The sequence below is a fragment of the Somniosus microcephalus genome, chromosome 5 (genome assembly GCF_052327205.1).
Source record: "Somniosus microcephalus isolate GS21.2 chromosome 5, FLI_Smic_1.0, whole genome shotgun sequence".
In the NCBI taxonomy this organism is placed as follows: Eukaryota; Metazoa; Chordata; class Chondrichthyes; order Squaliformes; family Somniosidae; genus Somniosus; species Somniosus microcephalus.
The window spans coordinates 63,010,800-63,033,495 of NC_140991.1; the positions used below are offsets into that span (position 1 = coordinate 63,010,800).

Here is a 22,696-nt window from a genome sequence, read left to right on the forward strand (position 1 = left end):
GTTGTCAGTACCCATAGCCTTTGCAGTATCCAGTGTCTTCAGCCGTCTCTTGACATCACGTGGAGTGAATTGATTGGGCGAATACCTGAGACAGGCAGATGACAGACCCAGGGTCAATCCCCGGTCTGAGCTGAGTCAGCTGTGTTCTCAGCTGGTGTGTTTCAACAGCCCACAGCAATTGCAACAGTACTCCTGTGCTAAGGACAAGAGCATCAGCCATGGCTCCCTCTCCTGCTCACTTTCTAACAACCCCTGCTGGAAGTGCATGCGTGTGGAAGTCAAGCCAGGAAAGGAATGGGCTCCCTTGTGATGTCCCTGCAATCAAATAGCCTGCCCACCCTCACCCTAACTAATGTCTAACACTGAACTCCAGCAAGCTGTTAACTCCTTTAGCAAAAGGGGAGCAGAGCAGAGAAAAAAATGGCAAGAATCGCCCCCCACCCCCTTAGAATCAATACAAATACAGAAGGGGTTAATAACAGAACTCTAGAAGAATGGTCAATGAAGATTTCAACCTAAAAGAACGACACAACACAGCCTGGTGTGACCTGGTCAACAGTTATTCCCTAACCAGAAAGACAAAAACAGATTATCTGGTCATTTATCTCACTACTGTTTTTGGGGCCTTGCTGAGCGCAAATTGGCTGTTGTGTTTGTTTACTTAACAATCACTAAAATCCATCCGGATGGAAGGAGCAGACAAAAGGGGAGTAAGGGGAAAGGATATAACAAACATCAAAAGGGTAAAGGAAAATTAGCACATCAAGCATGCTCCTTCCACAGATAGTGGCCTGCAGTTTCCGCTAGGTTGCTCTGGTATTTCCAACGCTATTCACCCAAAATCGGCCAAACCAGTGGAATTTCAAGCGCAAATTACGCCCAGTGCAAATCGAGCTTCCGCGATCTTTTGCGCTGGTTTAAAAAACATTGGGCTGGAAGGCGGCCCCACCCCCGATCGAATTAATCACCACGGCGAGTTTCTGCTAATTGCGGCCGTTTGCAGGCCTTCGAAGAGGCTCTTAAAATTGAGCTTTTTTTTTAATCTGCAAGGGCACGAATAGGCACCTTTTAAAAGTCTTTGCCAGTACACCAATATAACTAGTGAATGAAAATTACTTTATACAGAACCATTTATTTATAATCGGATTATTTACAGACTAGACATCCTGATTAAAAACACTAATTTCTTGCGATAACCCCATTTTCAGCGGTATTAATAAAACAGCATCAGGTGACCACTCAAATATTACAAGGAATTTTTTTCAATGCAAATTTTTTTGTTTAATTACATTCTAAACACTGCTCGATTGCGCTGGTTCATCGAAGATTTTACGTTTGTCAATATGCAAATGTGTTTGAGTGGAAACTTGAGCAAAAAATTCACTCTTGGCCCAGATGTTTAATTTTTAACACAATTAATAACAAGAAAAGTTAAGTGAAACTATGTTAATTATCTATATTAACGGTTAATGAGGAACTTCAGTTTGATCAACAGACAGGTGTTACATTGAACCAAACACCATTTTAAACTAAAGCTACAGAAATGGAGCATTTCTTGAGGAAGAACAACTTTATATTGGTCTAAACAGTTATAAAAAGAACACTCTGTTTTCCCAACAAATTAATAAAATTTGGCTCAGATAGCTGACAAACTAAACATATTACCAAGGATGCTGAGAAATGTAAAAATGAGCTTCAAGAGCAGTCTGTCTTAAGATGTCACTCCACGTGATGTCAAGAAACGGCTGAAGACACTGGATACTGCAAAGGCTATGGGCCCTGACAACATTCCGGCAATAGTACTGAAGACTTGTGCTCCAGAACTAGCTGCGCCCCTAGCCAAGCTGTTCCAGTACAGCTACAATGCTGGCATCTACCCGGCAATGTGGAAAATTGCCCAAGTATGTCCTGTCTACAAAAAGCAGGACAAATCCGACCCGGCCAATTACCGTCCCATCAGTCTACTCTCTATCATCAGCAAAGTGATGGAAGGTGTCGTCGACAGTGCTGTCAAGTGGCACTTACTCAGCAATAACCTGCTAACTGACGCCCAGTTTGGGTTCCGCCAGGGCCACTCAGCTCCTGACCTCATTACAGCCTTGGTCCAAACATGGACAAAAGAGCTGAACTCAAGAGGTGAGGTGAGAGTGACTGCCCTTGACATCAAGGCAGCATTTGATCGAGTGTGGCATCAAGGAGCCCTAGCAAAACTGAAGTCAATGGGAATCAAGGGGAAAACTCTCCATTGGTTGGAATCATACCAAGCACAAAGGAAGTTGGCTGTGGTTGTTGGAGGTCATTCATCTCAATCACATGACATCACTGCAGGAGTTCCTCAGGGCAGTGTCCTCGGCCCAACCATCTTCAGCTGTTTCATCAATGACTTTCCCTCCATCATAAGGTCAGAAGTGGGGATGTTCGCTGATGATTGCACACTGTTCAGCACCATTCGAGACTCGTCAGATACTGACACAGTCCGTGTCCATATGCAGCAAGACCTGGACAACATTCAGACTTGGGCTGACAAGTGGCAAGTAACATTCGCACCACACAAGTGCCAGGCAATGACCATCTCCAACAAGCGAGACTCTAACCATCTCCCCTTGACATTCAATGGCATTACCATCACTGAATCCCCCACTATCAACATCCTGAGGGTTACCATTGATCAGAAACTGAATTGGACCAGCCATATAAATACTGTGGCTACAAGAGCAGGCCAGAGGCTGGGAATTCTGCGGCGAGTGTCTCACCTCCTGACTTCCCAAAGCCTTTCCACCATCTACAAGGCACAAGTCAGGAGTGTGATGGAATACTCTCCACTTGCCTGGATGAGTGCAGCTCCAACAACACTCAAGAAGCTCGACACCATTCAGGATAAAGCAGCCCGCTTGATTGGCACTCCATCCACCACCTTCAACATTCACTCCCTCCACCACCGGCGCACTGTGGCTGCAGTGTGTACCATCGACAAAATGCACTGCAGCAACTCGCCAAAGCTCCTTCAACAGCACCTTCCAAACCCGCAAACTCTACCACTTAGAAGGACAAGGGCAGCAGACGCATGGGAACATCACCACCTACAAGCTCCCCTCCAAGCCACACACCATCCTGACTTGGACCTGTATCGCCGTTCCTTCACTGTCGCTGGGCCAAAATCCTGGAACTCCCTTCCTAACAGCATTGTGGGTGTACCTACACCATATGGACTGCAGCGGTTCAAGAAGGCGGGTCACCACCATCTTCTCAAGGACAATTAGGGATGGGCATTATATGCAGGCCTAGCCAGCCAGCGATGCCCACATCCCATCAATGAATAAAAAAAAAGCTTATTGTACTATTGAGAGCTAATTCAAGGGCTTTTAAGTAACTGTTATGCTTAAGTTTAATCAAATATATCAAACGTCAGTGACAACACATCCTTTTGATTTTTGAGGAGAAACAAACCGAGGAGACTCGGTTTGGGGCAAACTGTGTGTAAGCAGAAACTTGCTCTTGATTCCAATGATCTGCAGTGAGCATGTGGCGGAAACAGCCTATTAACTGCATCAGTCATATGCTTGAATGCCAATATAATTGATTGCAGGTCCCTGTTTATAGATTGTTTGGCACATGTCAGTTTAATCTTAAATTGGAGTGTTGCCACATCTGAATGATGTTTACAAGTTTTGGATGAAAGGGTACAATACTTGATAAATGAACTAAAAAAATAAATTGATGGCACTACACCTTGAAAGACACTTGCTAATACTCATGTCTATTTCTGACCGTATCAGTCGCTGGCAAAGTACAGTGATCACATATGTTGTACAGCGGCAGTGAGCAATTTTATCCATTCTTTAAAGTAATAATTGGCTTTCTGAATTAAGAGGATCAGCCACAGCTATTGCATTTGGCAGGAGTTTCTTGTGCATGTAAAAGGGATATTGACTTTCCAAATAATGAGAAGTTTGTATCTTTACACTTGGGGAACATTTCCTTTGCAGATGAAAGTGTATTCATTTTGCTGAGCTGTGAACTTAATTTGTTTGACCAGCTTTCAATATTTTCACAATTTTTTGATAATTGATTGTTATCAAACCGAAGTGTTTGTAGGAATTCTGTGAAATTATCTTCCTTCTCTGCTGTCCCTCCCCAAACTCTCCAAATGAACAGCTTCCTTCCATTTCTTAGTGTGCCCACAGTATTACTAGATGCAAGTTATTCCTGGTATTTGAGATGTGATAGCCATGTCCTATATAAACGGGAATAAACATGATTGTTTTTTTTTTCTTTGCCAGATGTTTGTCAGGACTTTATTTGATTATGATCCTAATGAGGATAAAGCTATTCCATGTAAAGAAGCCGGGCTTTCTTTCAAGAAGGGAGATATCCTTCAGATCGTCAGCCAGGATGATGCAACCTGGTGGCAAGCCAAACGCGAGTGTGATGCCAATCTGAGAGCAGGACTAATCCCTTCAAAGCAGTTCCAAGAGAGGTAACCACTAAGTATACAGCCTTAAGACTGCCACAAGAATATAACAATCTTCAGGAGCATATTTTGGTGCTAAAATTACACATTGGAGGAAGATATGTTAGAAACCTTTGTTTTCTGGTTATATTAATATGAAAACAGAATGTTTGTGTATAGTATAAATAGTTAGTAAGCTCAATGCCAAAATAGTTTGGATTTCCTCATGTCTGGTTGACAGTAAATGATACCATCAGTGGCATTCCAGTTTGGAAAAAGACACATGGAGAACAGTTTGATGTGCAACACAGAACTGAGATTTAACAGTTTTTTGGCTCCACCAACTAAAATTTGAAAGCTTAAGGATTTGTTTTGTCTACAGTAAAATCAAATGCATTGTTTTGCTTTGCAGTATTTTACAAGAATAAAATGCTGCTGTAATATTTGTTCTTAAAAGGTTTTTTGTACTCTCATCAGCCCCAGGTCTAATATTGACAGTTTTTGTAATTGGCTTCTTACAGGAGATTTGCACTTCGAAGACCTGTAGCATTTGTTCAGCCACCAAAGAATTCCAATAGACGATCATGTAAGTCAATAAACTATGTGATGATTATTAAAAAGATGTTTTTGCTCTAGTGCATCAGTTAAGAATCCCCAAATGTTTCAATCCAGTAATTTAGCCCAGTTTCTTTCTCTCCTTAGTTCCCCCCACCATATCTGCACCATGCCAGCCTGGAGGATATGGCATCTGGACTAGAGATTCTCCACTCATGCCATTGCTTGATTTGGCAGAAAGAGTCATGATTCAAGCAGAGTGAAATGCTTAATGACAGGCTGTGACAGTGCTGGGAATGGTGAAACTCTCCAACTGAGTCAAAACTATTTTAAATGGTAGACAAAAGTGAGACTCCGATTCCTGACTATCTAGTTTGGAGTTGTATACCCAGCCAAGCTGAGCTTTTGGGCTGTTTCTACATTTGCAGTTCTTAAAACTATTTTAAGTGTACTCTTATTGTAATTTCACACTATGATCCCTGGTGTATTCCAAATTTCCTTGTTTATTATTCTGCCAGGTAGATTTCCACAGAGTTCGACTAATAGCATTTTGCCACTTAGGAATTTCAGTTTTAACACCTACAGGAGCAAAAAAGATTTCTGGACCACTGGTTAGAACAGTCTTATGTGACTTGATAAATTGGGCAACTTGATACCAACATGATGTGCTCCCTTTAAGTGTTTGGTTTAAGCAGCTGGACTGCCATGTTCTCAAATATGCATTTTCCATGATTGAATTAAAAACAGCTCTTTCTACCTTTGGCTGCACCAGACATCTTTGGCCATTATTATAGCACTAGGCATGACTTGTAAACTGACATTGTAAGATTCTCTACAAGCTTGGATAGGCTTAAGTTATTTTTTTTTTCATTTTGATTCAACTTTTGATTTGTGGAATTGAGACCACATGAGCAGGAGGAAGTTTTTAACTGCATCCAAATGTTGTTCATTTGAACAAGATGTAACCTACTTTAACTGGCAAGTTTTGTCTCTCAACTGGGGTACCACATTCAGTTGCATTTGAACTTGAATGGAGACAAAAGAAAGAATGCATTGTGAATGGTACCAATTTTGAAAAGGCTAAAAGTTTAAAAATAATCTAAACCAGGTATTTGCAAGCTACTTTACATCTTGCAGTAATGAACTTTTCTGTAGTGGCAACTTCTTGCAGACATTTCTCTTAATCAGTTTACCTAATTTACTTGAGTGCTTTAAATATACAAATAATTAAAAAATTTGTAGTTTTTGTTGCAGCTTGTGTAAATCAAGCATATAAAGTTCAGACTGCAAGTTAAGGGACTAAAGTACCAGAATTGCACACATCTAATTACAGCAGTTTAGAGCAAGGTGGTGTTTATAGGAACAACTACAGTAATTCATAAAATATAGACTGTGTAATATTTTTCCCTCGATCTGTTCAAGATCTCGAGCATAAGAAAACACTGGTGTAAAGACAATGGGATAGAGTTTTCTGCTTTGGGTACAATCAGGAGATTGCGCTCGAAATTGCGCTGGTTAGGTTACAGTTTAAGTTTCCGATAAAATGCAATTGCATAATCGCAAAAGAAAAATCTTCCATGAACCAGCGCAGTTGGGCAGCGTAATAGAACATAATAGTTTTTTTTTCCTCTTTCAGTTAAAAATTATTGCTTGGTGTATTTAAGAGTGGTAACCTGGTGCAGTTTTATTAATACAACTGAAAATGGTGCAGCACCAAAAATGAGCATTTCAGTCCTCCACCGATGAGTAACATGATTTAAAATCACTGAAAATGACTTTTAAAAAAAATTATACTAAACCATTTAACAGTTTCGCTAGTGTACACTAGTCAGTTTTTTAGTATATTAAATATTGCGCGCCTAAGAAAATGAGCGCAATTTGAAGAGCCTTCCCTAACCAGTGCAATTGGTGGCATCTCGCAACGTCGACTTGGGGGGGTGGCCAGTTTTGTGGGCGGGGCCTGATCCGGGTAAATTGAATCTTAAACCAGCGTAAAATATCGTAGAAAACATGAACGTAAGTGGTTTTGGGCGTAACACACTTGCATTTAAAATTTCCTGATCTTTTTATGCTGGTTCGACCGATTTTGCCCAGATTGCGCTGATATTACTAGCGTCAATGAATGGAATCTCTATCCCAATATTCCCGATGGGAAACTAAAGATAGTTATCGTAACATTAACCTTTTATTTTGTAGCAGAATCATTTATTCTTTTGTGTAATAAAACTAATGCCTTGAGGTTTTAACTTGATAATATCAAGTTGAAAATAACTTGGCTCATTCAGTAAAATATATGAAGATAAAAGTGGATTGCATTCCAAAGCATATTTGAATCTCCAAGTTTATGATTTGATTTATTGCAGAAGTTGAATATAAATCATCAGAACTTGTTCTTAAAAACTTTTTATGGGAACTTAGATTCTGTTTTAAAAAGAAATAATTCAGCAATCTAGAATTCAGCTTAGACAAAATGTAGCCCTCAATCATTTTGCACATGAAAAGCCATTTCCCATTGCTGGTGTGTACCAAAATGAAACCAGAATTAGCGTGCTTGAGTCCATCATTTTTACCTTGTTGATGGTTATAAAAAGGCAAAACCTCTTTTTTTTTTCTTCCCCCGCCCCCCTTTTTGTTGGCTGTTCTAAGACGAGGAAACTATTGAGAGTGGTAGGTTAACTTTTGCTGCCTTTTTAAAAAAAAAAAAAAAAAATTAAAATAATTTTAATCAGTTTACTTCTGGCTATTTTAATTTTGTACTTTTTCAATTCTTTTCTGCTTCTCAGAGGAAATTGAAGGTATTTGTACTTGCATTTGATGATGGAACTGAATCCATAAGTCATGTAATATTAATTTTAAAAAATACTAATACAATGCTAAACTGTTTTAGCAATTGTTAATTTTCAGATGTGTTGAAGGTATAGAACACATTGATTAAAGAGAGTTAATGTGAGATGTATTATTTGATATTTTGGTGTGCTCTAAATACCATTGTATGCATTTATAGTTCAATGCATTTGACTTTTTTTGCCTCTATTCACTAACATTTAACAGTTTTCAGCGGATTCCATTCTTTGTGAAATTCTGTTACATTGGTGTCCTCTGGACTTCTGAAGAAAACATGCTGAAATGGAAAGTTTAAAGGACAGAATAATATGTAAATGGTCACTTTCTGAATTTTGCAACATATGGCGCACAATTTCACTCACTGCTCTGATTATAAGAAAAAGAACCTCGAGGTTTGTGGCGTGGATCTCATTTATTTAATATTCCTGTACGATAGTCTACTTCAGCACATCAGATCAAATTTACAACAATGTTGTTAGAAAGGGTACAAGAATAAAACACACTTGGGATATTGCAACATTGAATAATGGGTATAAAATAGGCAAGACTTTTTTTCAGCTGGTCAGCTGACCCTTGCCATGATACCAGGTTTCCCCAGATGGGAATGCTATAAAATTAGACAATGGGTCTCATTCAAAAAAGGTGGTAGAGCGAGAGCGGGGAATTATAGACCGGTAAGCCTGACATCGGTAGTGGGGAAAATGCTAGAGTCTATTATAAAAGATGTAATAGCAGAGCACTTGGAAAGCAGTGACAGGATCGGACAAAGTCAACATGGATTTACAAAAGGTAAATCATGCTTGACTAATCTACTGGAATTTTTTGAGGATGTAACTGGTAAAATAGATAAGGGAGAACCAGTGGATGTGGTGTATTTGGACTTTCAGAAGGCTTTGGATAAGGTCCCACATAAGAGATTAGCGTGCAAAATTAAGGCACATGGGATTGGGGGCAAGGTATTGACTTGGATAGAGAACTGGTTGGCGGACAGAAAGCAAAGAGTTGGAATAAACGGGTCGTTTTCCGAGTGGCAGGCAGTGACTAGTGGGGTACCGCAAGGATCGGTCCTAGGACCCCAGCTGTTCACAATACATATTAATGATCTGGACGAGGGAATTGGATGTAATATCTCCAAATTTGCAGACGACACAAAGCTGGGCGGGAGGGTAAGCTGCGATAAGGATGTTGTGAAACTCCAGTACGATTTGGACAGGTTGGGTGATTGGGCAGAAACATGGCAAATGCACTATAATGTGGATAAATGCGAGGTTATCCACTTTGCTGGCAAAAACAGGAAGGCAGATTATTATTTGAATGGCAATAGATTGGGAGAAGGGGAAGTGCAAAGAGACTTGGGTGTTCTTGTGCACCAGTCGCTGAAGGTAAGCATGCAGGTGCAGCAGGCGGTTAAGAAGGCAAATGGTATGTTGGCCTTCGTAGCAAGAGGGTTCGAGTACAGGAACAAGGATGTCTTGCTGCAGTTGTACAGAGCCTTGGTGAGACCACACCTTGAGTATTGTGTGCAGTTTTGGTCGCCTTACCTGAGGAAGGACGTTCTTGCCATGGAAGGAGTGCAGCGAAGATTCACCAGGCTGATACCTGGGATGGCAGGAATGACGTATGAGGAGAGATTGTGTCGATTGGGCTTATACTCACTGGAGTTTAGAAGATTGAGAGGGGATCTCATCGAAACCTATAAAATTCTGTCAGGTCTGGACAGACTAGATGCAGAAAGGATGTTTCTGATGGCTGGGGAGTCCAGAACCAGGGGTCATAGTCTAAGGATAAGGGGTAAGCCATTTAGGACTGAAATGAGGAGGAATTTCTTCACCCAGAGAGTGGTGAACCTGTGGAATTCTCTGCCACAGAGGGCGGTGGAGGCCAGTTCATTAAATATATTCAAGAAGGAGTTAGATATATTTCTTAAGGCTAAAGGGATCAAGGGATATGGGGAGAAGGCAGGGACAGGGTACTGAATTTGGATGATCAGCCATGATCTCATTGAATGGCAGAGCAGGCTCGAAGGGCCGAATGGCCTACTCCTGCTCCTATCTTCTATGTTTCTATGTAAATTTGGACACCCAGGCCAGAAGATTTGTTATAGACTCAGTAGAGTTGGAATGACCTGAGGTTGAGTAAGAAGGAGAAGGTGGTGTATCAGTGCAGGTTACTGAAAGAGAAGATAAACAATTAAGTAGATTGCGCTGGATTCCATGTGCTCCTTCACTTTCTGAATGAGATCCAGGCATGTATTTACTGTGTCCATACAATACTGATGTTTACATGGTTGGCTAGCTCATCCTGACATTTTACCTGGATGTACACTTGGGAGAAGACTGGTGATCTTTCCCATCTTGTTAATATAATAGCGTTAAAGAAAGAAGATCCTTTCTTTAAAAAAAATAGAAAGCAATATCAATGATGTGGAGTACTTACATTTTTTGTGCATTATTATGCAATTAAATGCTCCTTAATTCAGTTTTATGTTTGCATGTCCACAAAGTTTAATGACAGATCAGTACTTACATATACTGGCATGTGTGTTACTGTCAGTCTATAGGATTAATGTGTCAGTTCAACCTATGCATAGTTGTTAAATATCTTGCTGGTTTTGTATTGTTCTGGAGCAATATTATAAAAACATAGAAGTTTATAGCACAGAAAAGGGTTACCAGCAGAATCTAAAACTAACTGCACTGCCATGCTTTCTCCCCATAACCCTGTAACCTCCTCTGCTTCAAATGTTTATCCACTTTTTCCTTTTAAGATGCAATGATCTCTGCCTCAACCACTCGCTGTGACGCAGTATTTCATGCTCCAGCAACCTTCTGCAAAATAACTTTTTTCGAACCTGTCTCCTCGCTCTTATTCACCATTTAAAATCGATCACTCATCACTGACTGCCCAACCAGAGGAAATAGTTTCTTCCTATTTATCCTCAAAACCCTTCATTATTTTAAAATAAGATCTATTAAATCTCCTCAATTTTTGTTCAAGTGGAAAAGTACCAGTATCTCAAGTTCCTCTTCATAACTATAGTTTGTCACCCCAGCTGTATGTTCTTCATGGCTTTAATGCACTTTCTATAATGGGGTAACCTAAACTACACAAAATATTATAACTGTGGCCTAATCATCGCCTTGTACAGATTTATTGTACCCTCTTTGCTGTAGTAACCTATGCTCCTATTTGGAAAATGTAAAATGTTGCTGATCTTTTTATGACTTTATCCACCTGCACGCGGACTTTCAGGGGTTTGTGTATTTTAATCTCTAGTCTCTCTATTCATCCAACACCCGCATCTTTCCATGCAGTGTATGTTCCCATGCCCTGTTTTTCCTCCTAAAAAGCATTGCCACACACTTCTCAAAATTAAATTGCATCTACCACTTGTCTGCTCTCCAATAACTTGTCATTGCCCTCCTTGCTGTTTGCCAAAGCCGCTTCTTTTGTTTTGTCAGCAAAGTTCGATATCAAGCCAAATGTCCAAAGCACCTAGAACAAAAGTGAACGTAGCATTGACTAAAGGATTACACCACTTCTAACCCTTCTCCAATCCAAACAGCAGCCTTTTATCCTAATTGTGTCCTGTCTGTCAACCAACTTTCTATCCATGATGCTACATTCCCTCTTAATAAACCTTTTGTGAGACATCTTGCCAACCACCTTCTGAAAATCCATATACCTGGCAATTACTGCATTTCCTTTCTCGTTCCAATCAGTTCATCAAAAAAAAATGCTAAATTTGTCAGACATAAATTGCTTTGAACATTCACATTGGCTGTTTTTGATTAATATATGCATTTCTAGATGCTTACTGATTTTTTCTCAAATTGTGGATTCGAAGAGTTTCTCAACAGCTTATGTTAGAATCTCAATTGCAGTTACTTTGCTTCGCAGTAGAAGATAGTCTTAAATCTCCTTTGCAAATCAAACTGTAACACAACAGTTTCAGTCCTCCCTATTACAAATGTGTTGATTGTAGACTTCTGGGCTACACAACTTCAGTTGCATTATAATGATATTGGCCTGGATTTTGCATTCAGCAGCGAACCGAACGAATGGCGCTCGCCATTCATTACGCTTACAGCTGGCCACAGACTTTGTGGGCTTTTGTGTAGCACCTTGCGGTTATTAGAAATCCATTTCAGTACAGTGCCCTCTACAGGGGATCTGGGATCTGTGAGCAGGTCAAGCAAAAGTGTGTCTCTTCAACCAATCAGATTGAAGAATCCTTACTGAGACACAGGGCTGGATTTTCCCAACGGAGGCAGGTTCGCAGCGTGAGAGCTGGTTGGTGAGTTCCAGTCTTGCTCCCGGCTGCAGGCACTCTGTCAAAAGGATTTCCCGTTAATAGGGCTTGTTAAGCCCGCCCTGCGGGGTTCCCGGCCAATTAAAAGGAAGCGAGTCTGATGACATCATTTGATGATGCATCATCAGCTGGTTTCCTTAAAGGGACCATGGCCACATTCATTTTGACAGTTGTGCTGTCAGTGTTCTGCAACATTGAGGTGCTGCAAACACTGATGAGCACTGCACAAAGGTTGCATGGCTGCACCCAGGCTCTCCCATGGGAGAGTCTCTTCATGGGTGGAGGAGATCTCCCCAGGACACCAACACAGCCTGGTTGCACATTGCACAGGAGGGCAAAAGCAGGGCTGTCATCAGGAGTACCTGGCTGCAGTGGCGCAAACCTTTCAATGATCCCAGTAGATCACGATACGTTACTGCAAAGCCACACTCAACCTCATCCTGCTGTGCCACTCATCACACCCCCACAACTCTGCCTTCCCTACTCCTGCACATCCTTACTCACACCAACTTACCTTGCACCTCCACCCATCCCTTTCTATCTACATTTATCACTTCCCCATCTCACGAGCCACCCCTCACACTCACCCTTATCCTAGTCCAATCATACCAACTAACAACACACAAAGGTAGGCACTTGGGTGTCTTATGCAATGTTCATGTAAATTTTCTGTTAATGTGTTGTCAAACATTGAAATCTTTATTTTCAACACTTTGCCTTATTGTACAGATCTGTACTCACCTTTGGAAGTGTCTTAGTGAGTTGCAGTGAATGGTGAGACGTAACGGTATCCCCCGCAATGGTGATGAGTGTGAATGGAACAGCTTGGTCATTGTAGGAATGCTTTATGGTGCTGGTGTGGGATGATATTAACCTGGCGCATCACGTGGCAGCCAGGGTGTACAGCATCAGGTGAAGTAAATGTGGCCATGGTGATGCCCTCGCTGGCCTCCCGGGCAGCAATGTGGTTGGGTGCTGATGCCCTGTGTCCTGTGCAGCATCAGGTGATTGCGGAGAAAGTTAGTGTTGTTGTTGTTGGTGATGTTGGTGTTGGGGCTGATCGTGGAGGGATTCAGAGGGATTGAGATTGTTTCAAGGGCACCGATGTTACTGGAATACATGGTAGCTGAAGTTGAAATGACAAACAATCTGTCAATGGTGAGAGAGCTTGCTCCAAGGAGGTGACAATGGATAGAGAGTTTACTTCAAACACTTCCAAACTGCATACAGCTCAAAAGTGTCTTCCAAGTCCTGAAGGCTCAAGCTTCTGACACTGGAAAGTGACCAGCTGTTAAATGGTAGGTTTTATACCACTTTTGCAGCTGTCATATTCACAGCAATGGGGAGACATAGAGAACCCACCCTCTGAGCGCCGGCAAAATCGCGGCCACAGAGTCCATACCAAGAAGTGTAAGTTTAAAATATTTAATTCAATGTAAAATCATGTACAGAAAGTGAAATAAAGGGAGGGAAAGAAAGATGGGATTAAGAGAGATAAAAGAGACAGAAAGAAAAAGTTTTTAAAAAATTGTTTTAAATCTCCAACAGTAATTAAAATCTGAAGGAATGAGACTCCACACTTGTAAAAGTAAATTTTCAGTGCCAGAAAGGTTGTTGGCAGTAATTAAGACTTATCATGCCATTAATAATTCACTTACACTTGAATGGACTAACTTTCTGGTGTATTTAGTGGGTAACTAGTGGTTAAGTACAGCAACTTAACACCCTTCATGTGTTTTAATGCCGAATCTATTGGTGAGGTACTGGTGTAGTGAAGCTTGTGGAGGAGCAGGGCAAATCGAACAGCAATTTCTGATTTTTGCGTTTAACTGGGCATGTACGGATGCTAGACGTTGCTGTCTGATTTACTCCATAATAACGATGAGCCCTGATAGCCTCACATTATTATCGCAAAATCCAGGCCAGTGTTTTTGGCTCTGCGCTAGGAGTTCTATTACTTAAGTAAGTTATTGCATTGCTATGAGCAAGTAGGAAAGCAATCTGAAACCTGACTGGTCACCCACTCAGCAGTGGAAGATGCATCAAGTTGACTTGTAGGCGGAAGAAGTAGTACACAGGATTAGAGAATTTGATTTCCTTCCATTTGATTTATAAAATAGAAGTCTGAAATCAATGGGATAATGTAGTAGAGGCCACAGGTCAGCATCTAGTTGGTAAGTGTTACTATGTAAATAATCAGCAACCCATTCTTTCATTTACGAAACATTGCAATGCGTTTAGTGGATTCCATGAGAGGAGAACTAAGTTATATAGATAACAAATGCAACGCAATGAAATGTTTAATAAATCAGAAAAGCAGACGTAGTACATTAGTCTACAGGAAACTTTGGTTTATCCGGAGGTTGTATGTCCGGAAACCTTGATCTACCGGCAGAAATCAGGAGCTGTTTTGTCAGGTTTTTTTTCTTCTCGTGGCTTTGTTTTCAACAGTCGGGCTCTGGAAAGTCTCTCTGAAGCTGATGCTAAGCTACAGAGACGCTTCCAAGGTACGGGCCGACTGTTTACAAGCTGTTGCTAAGCAACAGTGTTTGTTGTCAGATACGGAGATGAAAACCTCTGTATGCTTCAACATTAACTTTGTATGACCGGCAGTTTTGATAGATCGGTAACAGCTCGGTCCCGTCGGTGCTGGATACAACAAAGTTCCCTGTACTAGCACAATTAAACATTCCACTTGATGCTCGACCTTAGGAATATGTAACTGTTCATAGGCTGCAATGCTTATTTGGTAACACTTTTAATGATTCTAAATTAGTCTGCCAGAAGAGTATTGTTGAACTGATTTTTAATTCAGGTTGTGAGCAATAACGTTTATACGACTGTGGCAAATTTTGTTTTGCATGTTCAATGATTCTGTTCCTTTCAAAAGATCACAAGGTTGTTTAAGTGAGACTAAAAAGTTCTTGACCAATTTACATTGATGAAGTGTCAGTGTAAGTGATGAATTTAAAACATTTTTTAACACATTTTGGAGCCAGGAATATGTAAATTACTCTCTGTCCTTCCCATCTTTGCTTCTTTATGCTGTATGCAAGATGTATGGGCTATACAGACTGAGCTACAACCCTTTGAGTACTGACTGACCTTTGTAGTTTTCATAATATTTTTCCTGTTACATGATTTAGTAACTAGTTGATGTTCTGTGGTATGGAGTCGAGGCTAAATATTGTCTTTTGGTGAAATGACATTAGAGGGCTGGAGCTAATTGCACCAGGGTGTGCAGATGTTAATCAGTCCCCATTGTAAAATGATGCATTTCATTCATACTTTTATATTACCAACGATAAATTTCTGTCTGCATTTCTAATGGCAACAACTAATGTAAACTTGTCACATTGTAAGGACCCCCCCGACCCCAGTGGTGGTATTGCAGCACCTCTACTGGCAGCACGATGAAGTTATTGCATGACAACTTTGCATAGGTAGTTTCCATTGTAAGTGTGGACAACAGAACTTGTAATGGAAAAGGTTGACCAAGTTTTCACAGATGTAGAAGATATATATTCAGCACTAGAAATTTAAAGAAAACAGAATTACAACACAAAACCTCTAGAAACTAGAATGGCCTGGTAACTGCAATGGTAATAGTTTACTGATCATTGTCCAGAGAACCCAGAATCAAAACCCAGCCTCTGGCTTTGTGAATAGTTGTAGCTGTGACAAAAGTCTGTATGCATTGTGGGAAGGCAACACATGGGTGAAGAGCAGCTAACTGATTGGAATAAAGAGGCCAATCGATCTTTTACACAGTATATAAATAAACTTTGTCTATGATATTTTGTGTTTTAATGTTGAAATCTTTCAGAACTCAAAGGGGTGTCTTTTTAAATAAGTTTGTTTCATAAACCTAAGTTTGATATGAAGTGTATTTGAAGTGCTATGACATGTATCTGTTTTTCCTTTCCTTCCTGTTTAAAATATAGTTTGTAAATATATTTGCAAAAGCATTGTACTAAACAGTTGGAAGGAGCATTCCATCCCAAATTGAAAACTCAGAGCTGCAAGGCAGTGTAGTGCTTGGTTAATTTGAGGCAGCTTACCTTAATAGCTTGCATTGTATCTGCATTTGTGGCTGAGCCTCTAACTGTTCTGCTTCTTTTCCTGGCCTTTGTTCATTGTGCTTATATCCTTTCTCCAGAAGATGCTGAATATGGTGGCCTTGTCAGTGGACTCTATATAGGTGAGCAAATAGACACAGCGCATGCTAATCCTTTGTTTCTTAACTTCCTTTCTTTGTCAATTCCTTTCTCTATAGTGGTGCATTAAAAATCTCAGATTTCGTTTTGATGCATCTTGCTGTTTCGTTTGTCTGAGCGTTAAGTAATTTGTTTTATAAGTTGTAGCTAAGTTTCTCAATTTACATTTAAATTTAATTTTCCCTCCAAACAACAGCAGAACATCCGAGTCCAGAAGTCAAAGTACTGTCTATGAAAGTTCAAATTCAGGCTTATGATGATCTTTGCAGCAATGTTTTACAAGCACATGCAATAGTACTGAATGTCTCACTTCTTGTGGCTGTTTTACATTCCGCATGATTTTTTCCATTGACTTCAATGGAAAAGAAAACCAGACAGAGTGTAAATGGGGCTGCTGATTTGCTGTCGCTCATTTTGCACTACAGCCCAAGACAAATTTCTACTCCATTATCTCCTACTCGTACATTTTTTTCTTCTCCCACTTGAGAGTTAACTGATTTCTTAAAAGTGAAGTATAATACCATGGACAAAACCAAAATACTGTGTATGCTGAAAATCTGAAAGAAGAACAGAAAATGCTGGCAAACACTCAACGGGTCAGGCAGCATCTGTGGCGAGAGATGCTGCCTGACCTGAGTGTTTCCCAGTATTTTCTGTTTTTATTTATAATACCATAGAAGTTTTAAATGTATTTTTGGTGCACAAATTCTGTCTGTTTTGAGATTTGAATATTATCACTTCCTGAAAAGGGGAGGAAGATGATGAAACTCATTGGCATTAACTTGTCCACAACCCCCTCATAAATGTTCTAACAGTATTATCAAAAAAATACAGTCTCAGAAATCTGTCATGGGAGCAGTGATGCACATATTTTTGAAATCTGTCATGGGAGCAGTGATGCACATATTTTTGACGAAAAGTAAGCACCTTATTATTTCTATTTACATTGGTCACTTCCTTGTGATATTTCATAAGATGCAGCTGCTTTGCCTCACTGATATTGGGTTATCAGTGTTTAGAAGAATGCATGATTTTGGAACTGGGAAGAATTGAGCCAGAAGAACTAGGTTAAGTTTGTTTGCAGGTACATGTGAGAAATAGTACACCCCAAATCTCTGCGCAAAAAGTTGGTACATGGTAGAGGTATGAACATTTGGGTGGTTGGGGAGGAATGATAGACATATTTTATAAGCATGTTTGTGTTCGCAAATGAGTTTTAAATTGGATGTAACACCTGGTTACTGCCGAGTAGAACATTGCATTTTAGGCATTAAGGTTATTTTTTATTGGTATTCTCCCCACACTGGGTATTTGGATATATGTTTAACACGTCAGTGCTTTCTTGCCACTTGTGAATTTAAAACACCAATTCACTTTATACCACTATTAGAAGAAATAATGTGATCTCAGTCATTTATAAATTAATTCCTCCTTGTAGCAGTAGCCATTCTTTGTGAGGAGCAGGAATAACAGGAGATGCATGCATGGAGAATATTTATTCCTTTTGTATAAGCAAAAGAATAATTATCTACATTAACTTGAGTAATATATGAGGAGATAGAAGCTAATTTGGAAGGTAAAGTTAGCAATATGCCAGAGAGAGGTGTACAAGATTATGACGGGTTTGGATAGGCTAGACGGGGAAAGACTGTTCCCACTAGTTGATGGTACAAGGACTAGGGGACACAGATTTAAGGTTTTGTACAAGAGATACAGGGGGGATGAGAGGGAAAACTTTTTTACGCAGTGAGTGGTGGGAACCTGGAACTCGCTGCCGATGGAAGTGGTGGAAGCGGACACACTCAATGTTTTCAAGGGGAGACTGGATAGGCACTTGAGAGAAATAAACTTGCAGGACTACGGGGATAGAGCGGGGGAATGGGACTGACGGGATTGCTCTACAGAGAGCCTGCACGAACTCGATGGGTTGAATGGCCTCCTTCTGTGCTGTTAAGACACTATAATAGCTCCATTGTATCTCATTGACTTGAACTTTGCTGCTTTTAACTGAAGAAGCATCACATTATTATATAATATCAGTTTTACAGGGACAAGGAGAAAATTACTTTGGTACTGGTTAATACACCATCACTAGCTGTATTCATTAGGTTACAAACACTGGTTTTGTAGGGCTCTCATTTCTCTCAAGTGTGGAGTAACCTTCGGCCCCACAGCAAAAACTCTATACCATTGACAACTTTTCCAAAATTCCCCTCTAATCACCATGTTTCAGACACCACTAGTGATCATTATCTGTTCTGTTAACAGCAATGAAATAGAGCAAAGAAGTAATCATGTTCTGAAACTATAGAAAGATTTAATGTGAATTGTACAGCTTTACGTTGCACCGTACACACCAGTGTATAATAAATGGGGCAGTAATTCCTCCCCAAACGCGTGAGTACGGAAGGGGTACTCACGTGTCTGGCCAGAGGAAATGCCGGTTTTCAGCATGCAAAGCGCATGCACTGAAAACCGGCATTTCCTCTCCGCTAACCCAAGAGGTGAAGAGGCTAGCGCGTGCGCTGTAGGGGGCAGCGCGTGTGTCTTGGATTTCCTCTGTTTTGGGGGATTTGCGCATGTGTAAAGGCCTCCGGTCTTTACGCTTGTAAAAAGCACACGTAAGTATTTACTTTTACAGGTAAGTGGTGTTTTAGCACAATTTAGAATTTTTTTTCCCACAGGTTTATTATTTTAAAGAATCTACAATAAGGTAAGTTTAGTTTTAGACCCTTTTTATTAAAAATTTATTTTTTTCAAAAAAAAAAATTATTGTTTAAATTATTTTTTTTAACTTATTTATACTTAATTTAATGATTGGGATGTTTTTTAAAATTTTATTTAAAGTTTAAATAGTGTTTTGGGCCCCCGTAGTTTTCATGAGTTTAACAGCTCTTACTCTCAAACTCATGAATGAACCTTCCCCTCCCCTGATTGGTTGTACAGTGCTCACCTGATCCCAGCTGGCACATCGCACTAACTACGCCGCTGGATCAGGTAAGCACTGCGCGCTGACATCTGAACTGGGCCTGTGACAGGAAATGCAAGCAGGCCCGGGCTTCAGATGTCAGCGCGCCGGGTGAGTGCAGATCGGGGGCTTGCACGCGCAGCAAGCCCCCGATCCTAATTTCAGGGCCATTGACTTAGTGCAGTAGTACTCCATGGGTAGTAAGATGAAGAGGAACATGTTTCTCACTGCTTAGCAATGCTTGCAAAGGGTGTATACTACTTTCAGTCACAATAATAATATCACGTTAACACAAAATTAAGTGAGGAAGAAGCTGTCAGTTTGGGTTATTCTTTCATCATGGACTGTACCCAACATAATTAATGCCCGAGAATAGTGACTGACTGTCACAGGTAAAATTTCCAAGACGAGGCAGCCTGCTAAAATTTCTCCTTGGACTCTTACGTGCAGGATGGGAATCTAACATCATAACCCTGATCAGTTGCGCTGAACAGATGGGAGCTCAGCGCCCAGTAGTACATTAGCCATCGTGTTCCGTTGAGTATTTGGTCAGTTGTGCCTATGAAAGGGGAAGAGCCATGAGATAAATTCCTTAATACCGTTCTTACTGCTGTACCCTGTATATACCTGTGTCTGAGAGAGAGGGGATTAGGGCAGAGGTGTAAAAGAAGTTACAAGAGACTAGACCAATTATGCTTGGTGGGGAAGATAAGCATAGCTTAACACTGGCAGTCCCTTGTTAATAAACTGCAGGGCAGAAATGAGACCCTCGGCACAGAATCATGAGTGCTTATAAACAAAGTGACAAAAGCTAGGATGTTCAAAAATGTGTAGGAACAGAATTTGCTACTTTAGTAAACTAATCATTTCATGGTACTCTTTCATATTCAGACATTTAATGGTGCTAAAGTAACACTTAAGTCATACTTCATGGTTAAAACCATCATAGCCTTACATCTACTAGAATTACAAATAACCCCAGAATAAACATCTATATAAACAGCCTGGTAGGAGTTTCCGCTCGGTTGCGCTGGTTTTTTCAATGCAGTTTGCCCGAAATTGGCCAAGCCAGTGCAAAAGATTGAGGAATTTCAAGTGCAAATTACATACAGCGCAAATCAAATTTCTGCAATCTTTAGTGCTAGTTTAAAAAAGCTGGTCCCGCCCACAGAACTGGGCACAACCCCAAATCAACTTCATCACCACGGCGAGTTTCCGCTAATTGCACCTGTTTGCGGCCCTTCAAGGAGGCTCTTAAAATTAAACTTTTTTTTAGGCATAAGGACACTAATGGGTTACAAGCTTTTAATTGTTTTTAATTTACTTAGCAACTGACTATTGTACACCAATGTAACTAGTAAATGGTTCTGTATAGTCTTTTGAAGTCATTTTCAGTTATTTAAAATGGGGTTACTCACAAGTGGTGGACTAAGCACTCTTAAAGTGCTTTTTTGTGATAAACCCATTTCCAGCTGTATTAATACAACTGCACAGGTTACCACTCTTAAATATATCAAGGAATATTTTTCATGCAAATTTTTCCAAAAAAATTATATTCTAACATGCTGCCCAATTGCGCTGGTTCATGGAAGATTCTACATTCAGCAATATGCAGATGAGTTTGAGTGGAAACTTGGGCAAAAAAAAAACTTCTGAAAACTAGCGCAATTTTGAGTGCAATTTGCACCCGGATTGCTGATTGTACCCAAAGCGAAAACTCTTGGCCCCCTATGTTTTCAGCTGACATTCTGGGTCTATGACAGCACAGTTTGACTGAAATGTAATGACCACTAGGTTCCAGGACATATTTTTTATTCAGTGACATCCAATAGCTATGTTTTTATAATCCTAGTCAGATGTTTTTGTGAACTCTAGGTATAATTATATCTTGAAATGGATTTCGGCATTTTGCTTTGTACAAACAGCTTTCATGATATTTTCTGTTATGTATATAATCTACAATATTTACTGTCATTTCGAGTGATGATAAATGAGTACAGTAGTGTAGTGGTTATGGTACTGGGCTAGAAGTCCAACAGTCATGAGTTCAAACCGTATCATAGGTAGTTCTAAAATTGAATGCAATAAATTTGATAATTTAGCCCCAGAAAACTTACCATGAAAACTGCCGGATTAGTGTAAAAACCCAACTGGTTAACTATTGGCCCAGATTTTGCAATCAGCGGCGAAGGAACGACGCTTGCCGTTCATTACACTTGCAGCTGCCCACAGACTTTTGAGTGGCAATTTGCTGTCATCGACGCTCTCTACAGGAGATCTGTGGCATGTGGGAGCAGGGCAAGAACAGCATGTCTTTTCAACCATGGTTTTCGGGTTCCAGTCCCGCCCCCAGCGACCTCTGATGAACAGACACTATTTTGCCCTGATTGGCCTTGTTAAGCCCGCCCTGCAGGCTTGCCGGCCAATTAAGGGAAAGCCGGTGTCAGATGACGTCAGTTGATGACACTTCATCTGCCCGTTTTCTTAAAGGCATTTGCACCACACTTGTTTGACAGATGATTTGACAGTGTTTGACAGCATTGAGGTGCTGTCAAACACTGACGATCACTGTCCAAAGGTGAGCCCTTGCACCCAGGCTCTCCAATTACTCTCTCCTTCGGATAAAACAGATGGCAGCTGCAGCTGAGATTGCAGAAGCCATCTGTCACTTCTCCCGATGAGATGAGGCTACACACATACTTTATAGCTTGTCACCTGCAGAAACATCTAACCACATTAAAAATTACTTCCACAACGTTTCCTTATCTCTGAGACTAACCAGTGCATCCTTCACACCACTTCTGCAGCTGTCATCCAAACACCAACATAACAACAGACCCACAGCACACCTCACTTACCCTGGCGGGGTTCCCCGACGTCGGGAAGCCCGCAGCAGCAGTCAAAAAATTGGAAAAAGCCTCTTAACTGCCTGTTCACAGGTAGTTAACAGGCAGTTAAGTGGCTATAATCCTCTTCCTGCCACTAGGAGTTAGGTCCCTGCGCAAATTGGGGACCCGACTCCCGGGAAAATTGGTTGGCGGCGCGTTTGGGACCCGCTCCCACTATTCTGGATTTTCCCAGCAGTCCCACCTCCTCAGGGCTGGTAAAATCCAGCCCGCAGAGTCTCAACCAGGAAGGAACCATAAATTAGAATATTTAATTAATTGTAAAATCATGTGCAGAAAGTGAAATAAAGAGAAGGAAAGAAAGATTAGATTAAGAGAGAGAGATAAAAGAGATGGGAAGAAAAAGTTTTAAAAAATGAACAATAATTAAAATCTGAAGGATTGAGACGCCACAGCTGTAAAATTAAATTTTCATTGCCAGAGAGGTTGTTTGGCAGTAATTAA

General features: G+C 40.5%; 1 protein-coding gene across 6 annotated transcripts in view; it reads left to right on the plus strand.

Annotated features, from left to right (window-relative positions):
• mpp7a (MAGUK p55 scaffold protein 7a) overlaps positions 1 to 22,696 on the plus strand; it is a 550,968-nt gene that overhangs the window by 453,851 nt on the left and 74,421 nt on the right. For all 6 annotated transcript variants that reach the window (XM_085987688.1, XM_085987686.1, XM_085987689.1 and 3 more), the window contains 2 exons: positions 4,281 to 4,477; positions 4,972 to 5,036. In XM_085987688.1, the coding sequence (XP_085843814.1) occupies positions 4,281 to 4,477; positions 4,972 to 5,036 (262 nt within the window). The remainder of the gene's footprint in view (positions 1 to 4,280; positions 4,478 to 4,971; positions 5,037 to 22,696) is intronic.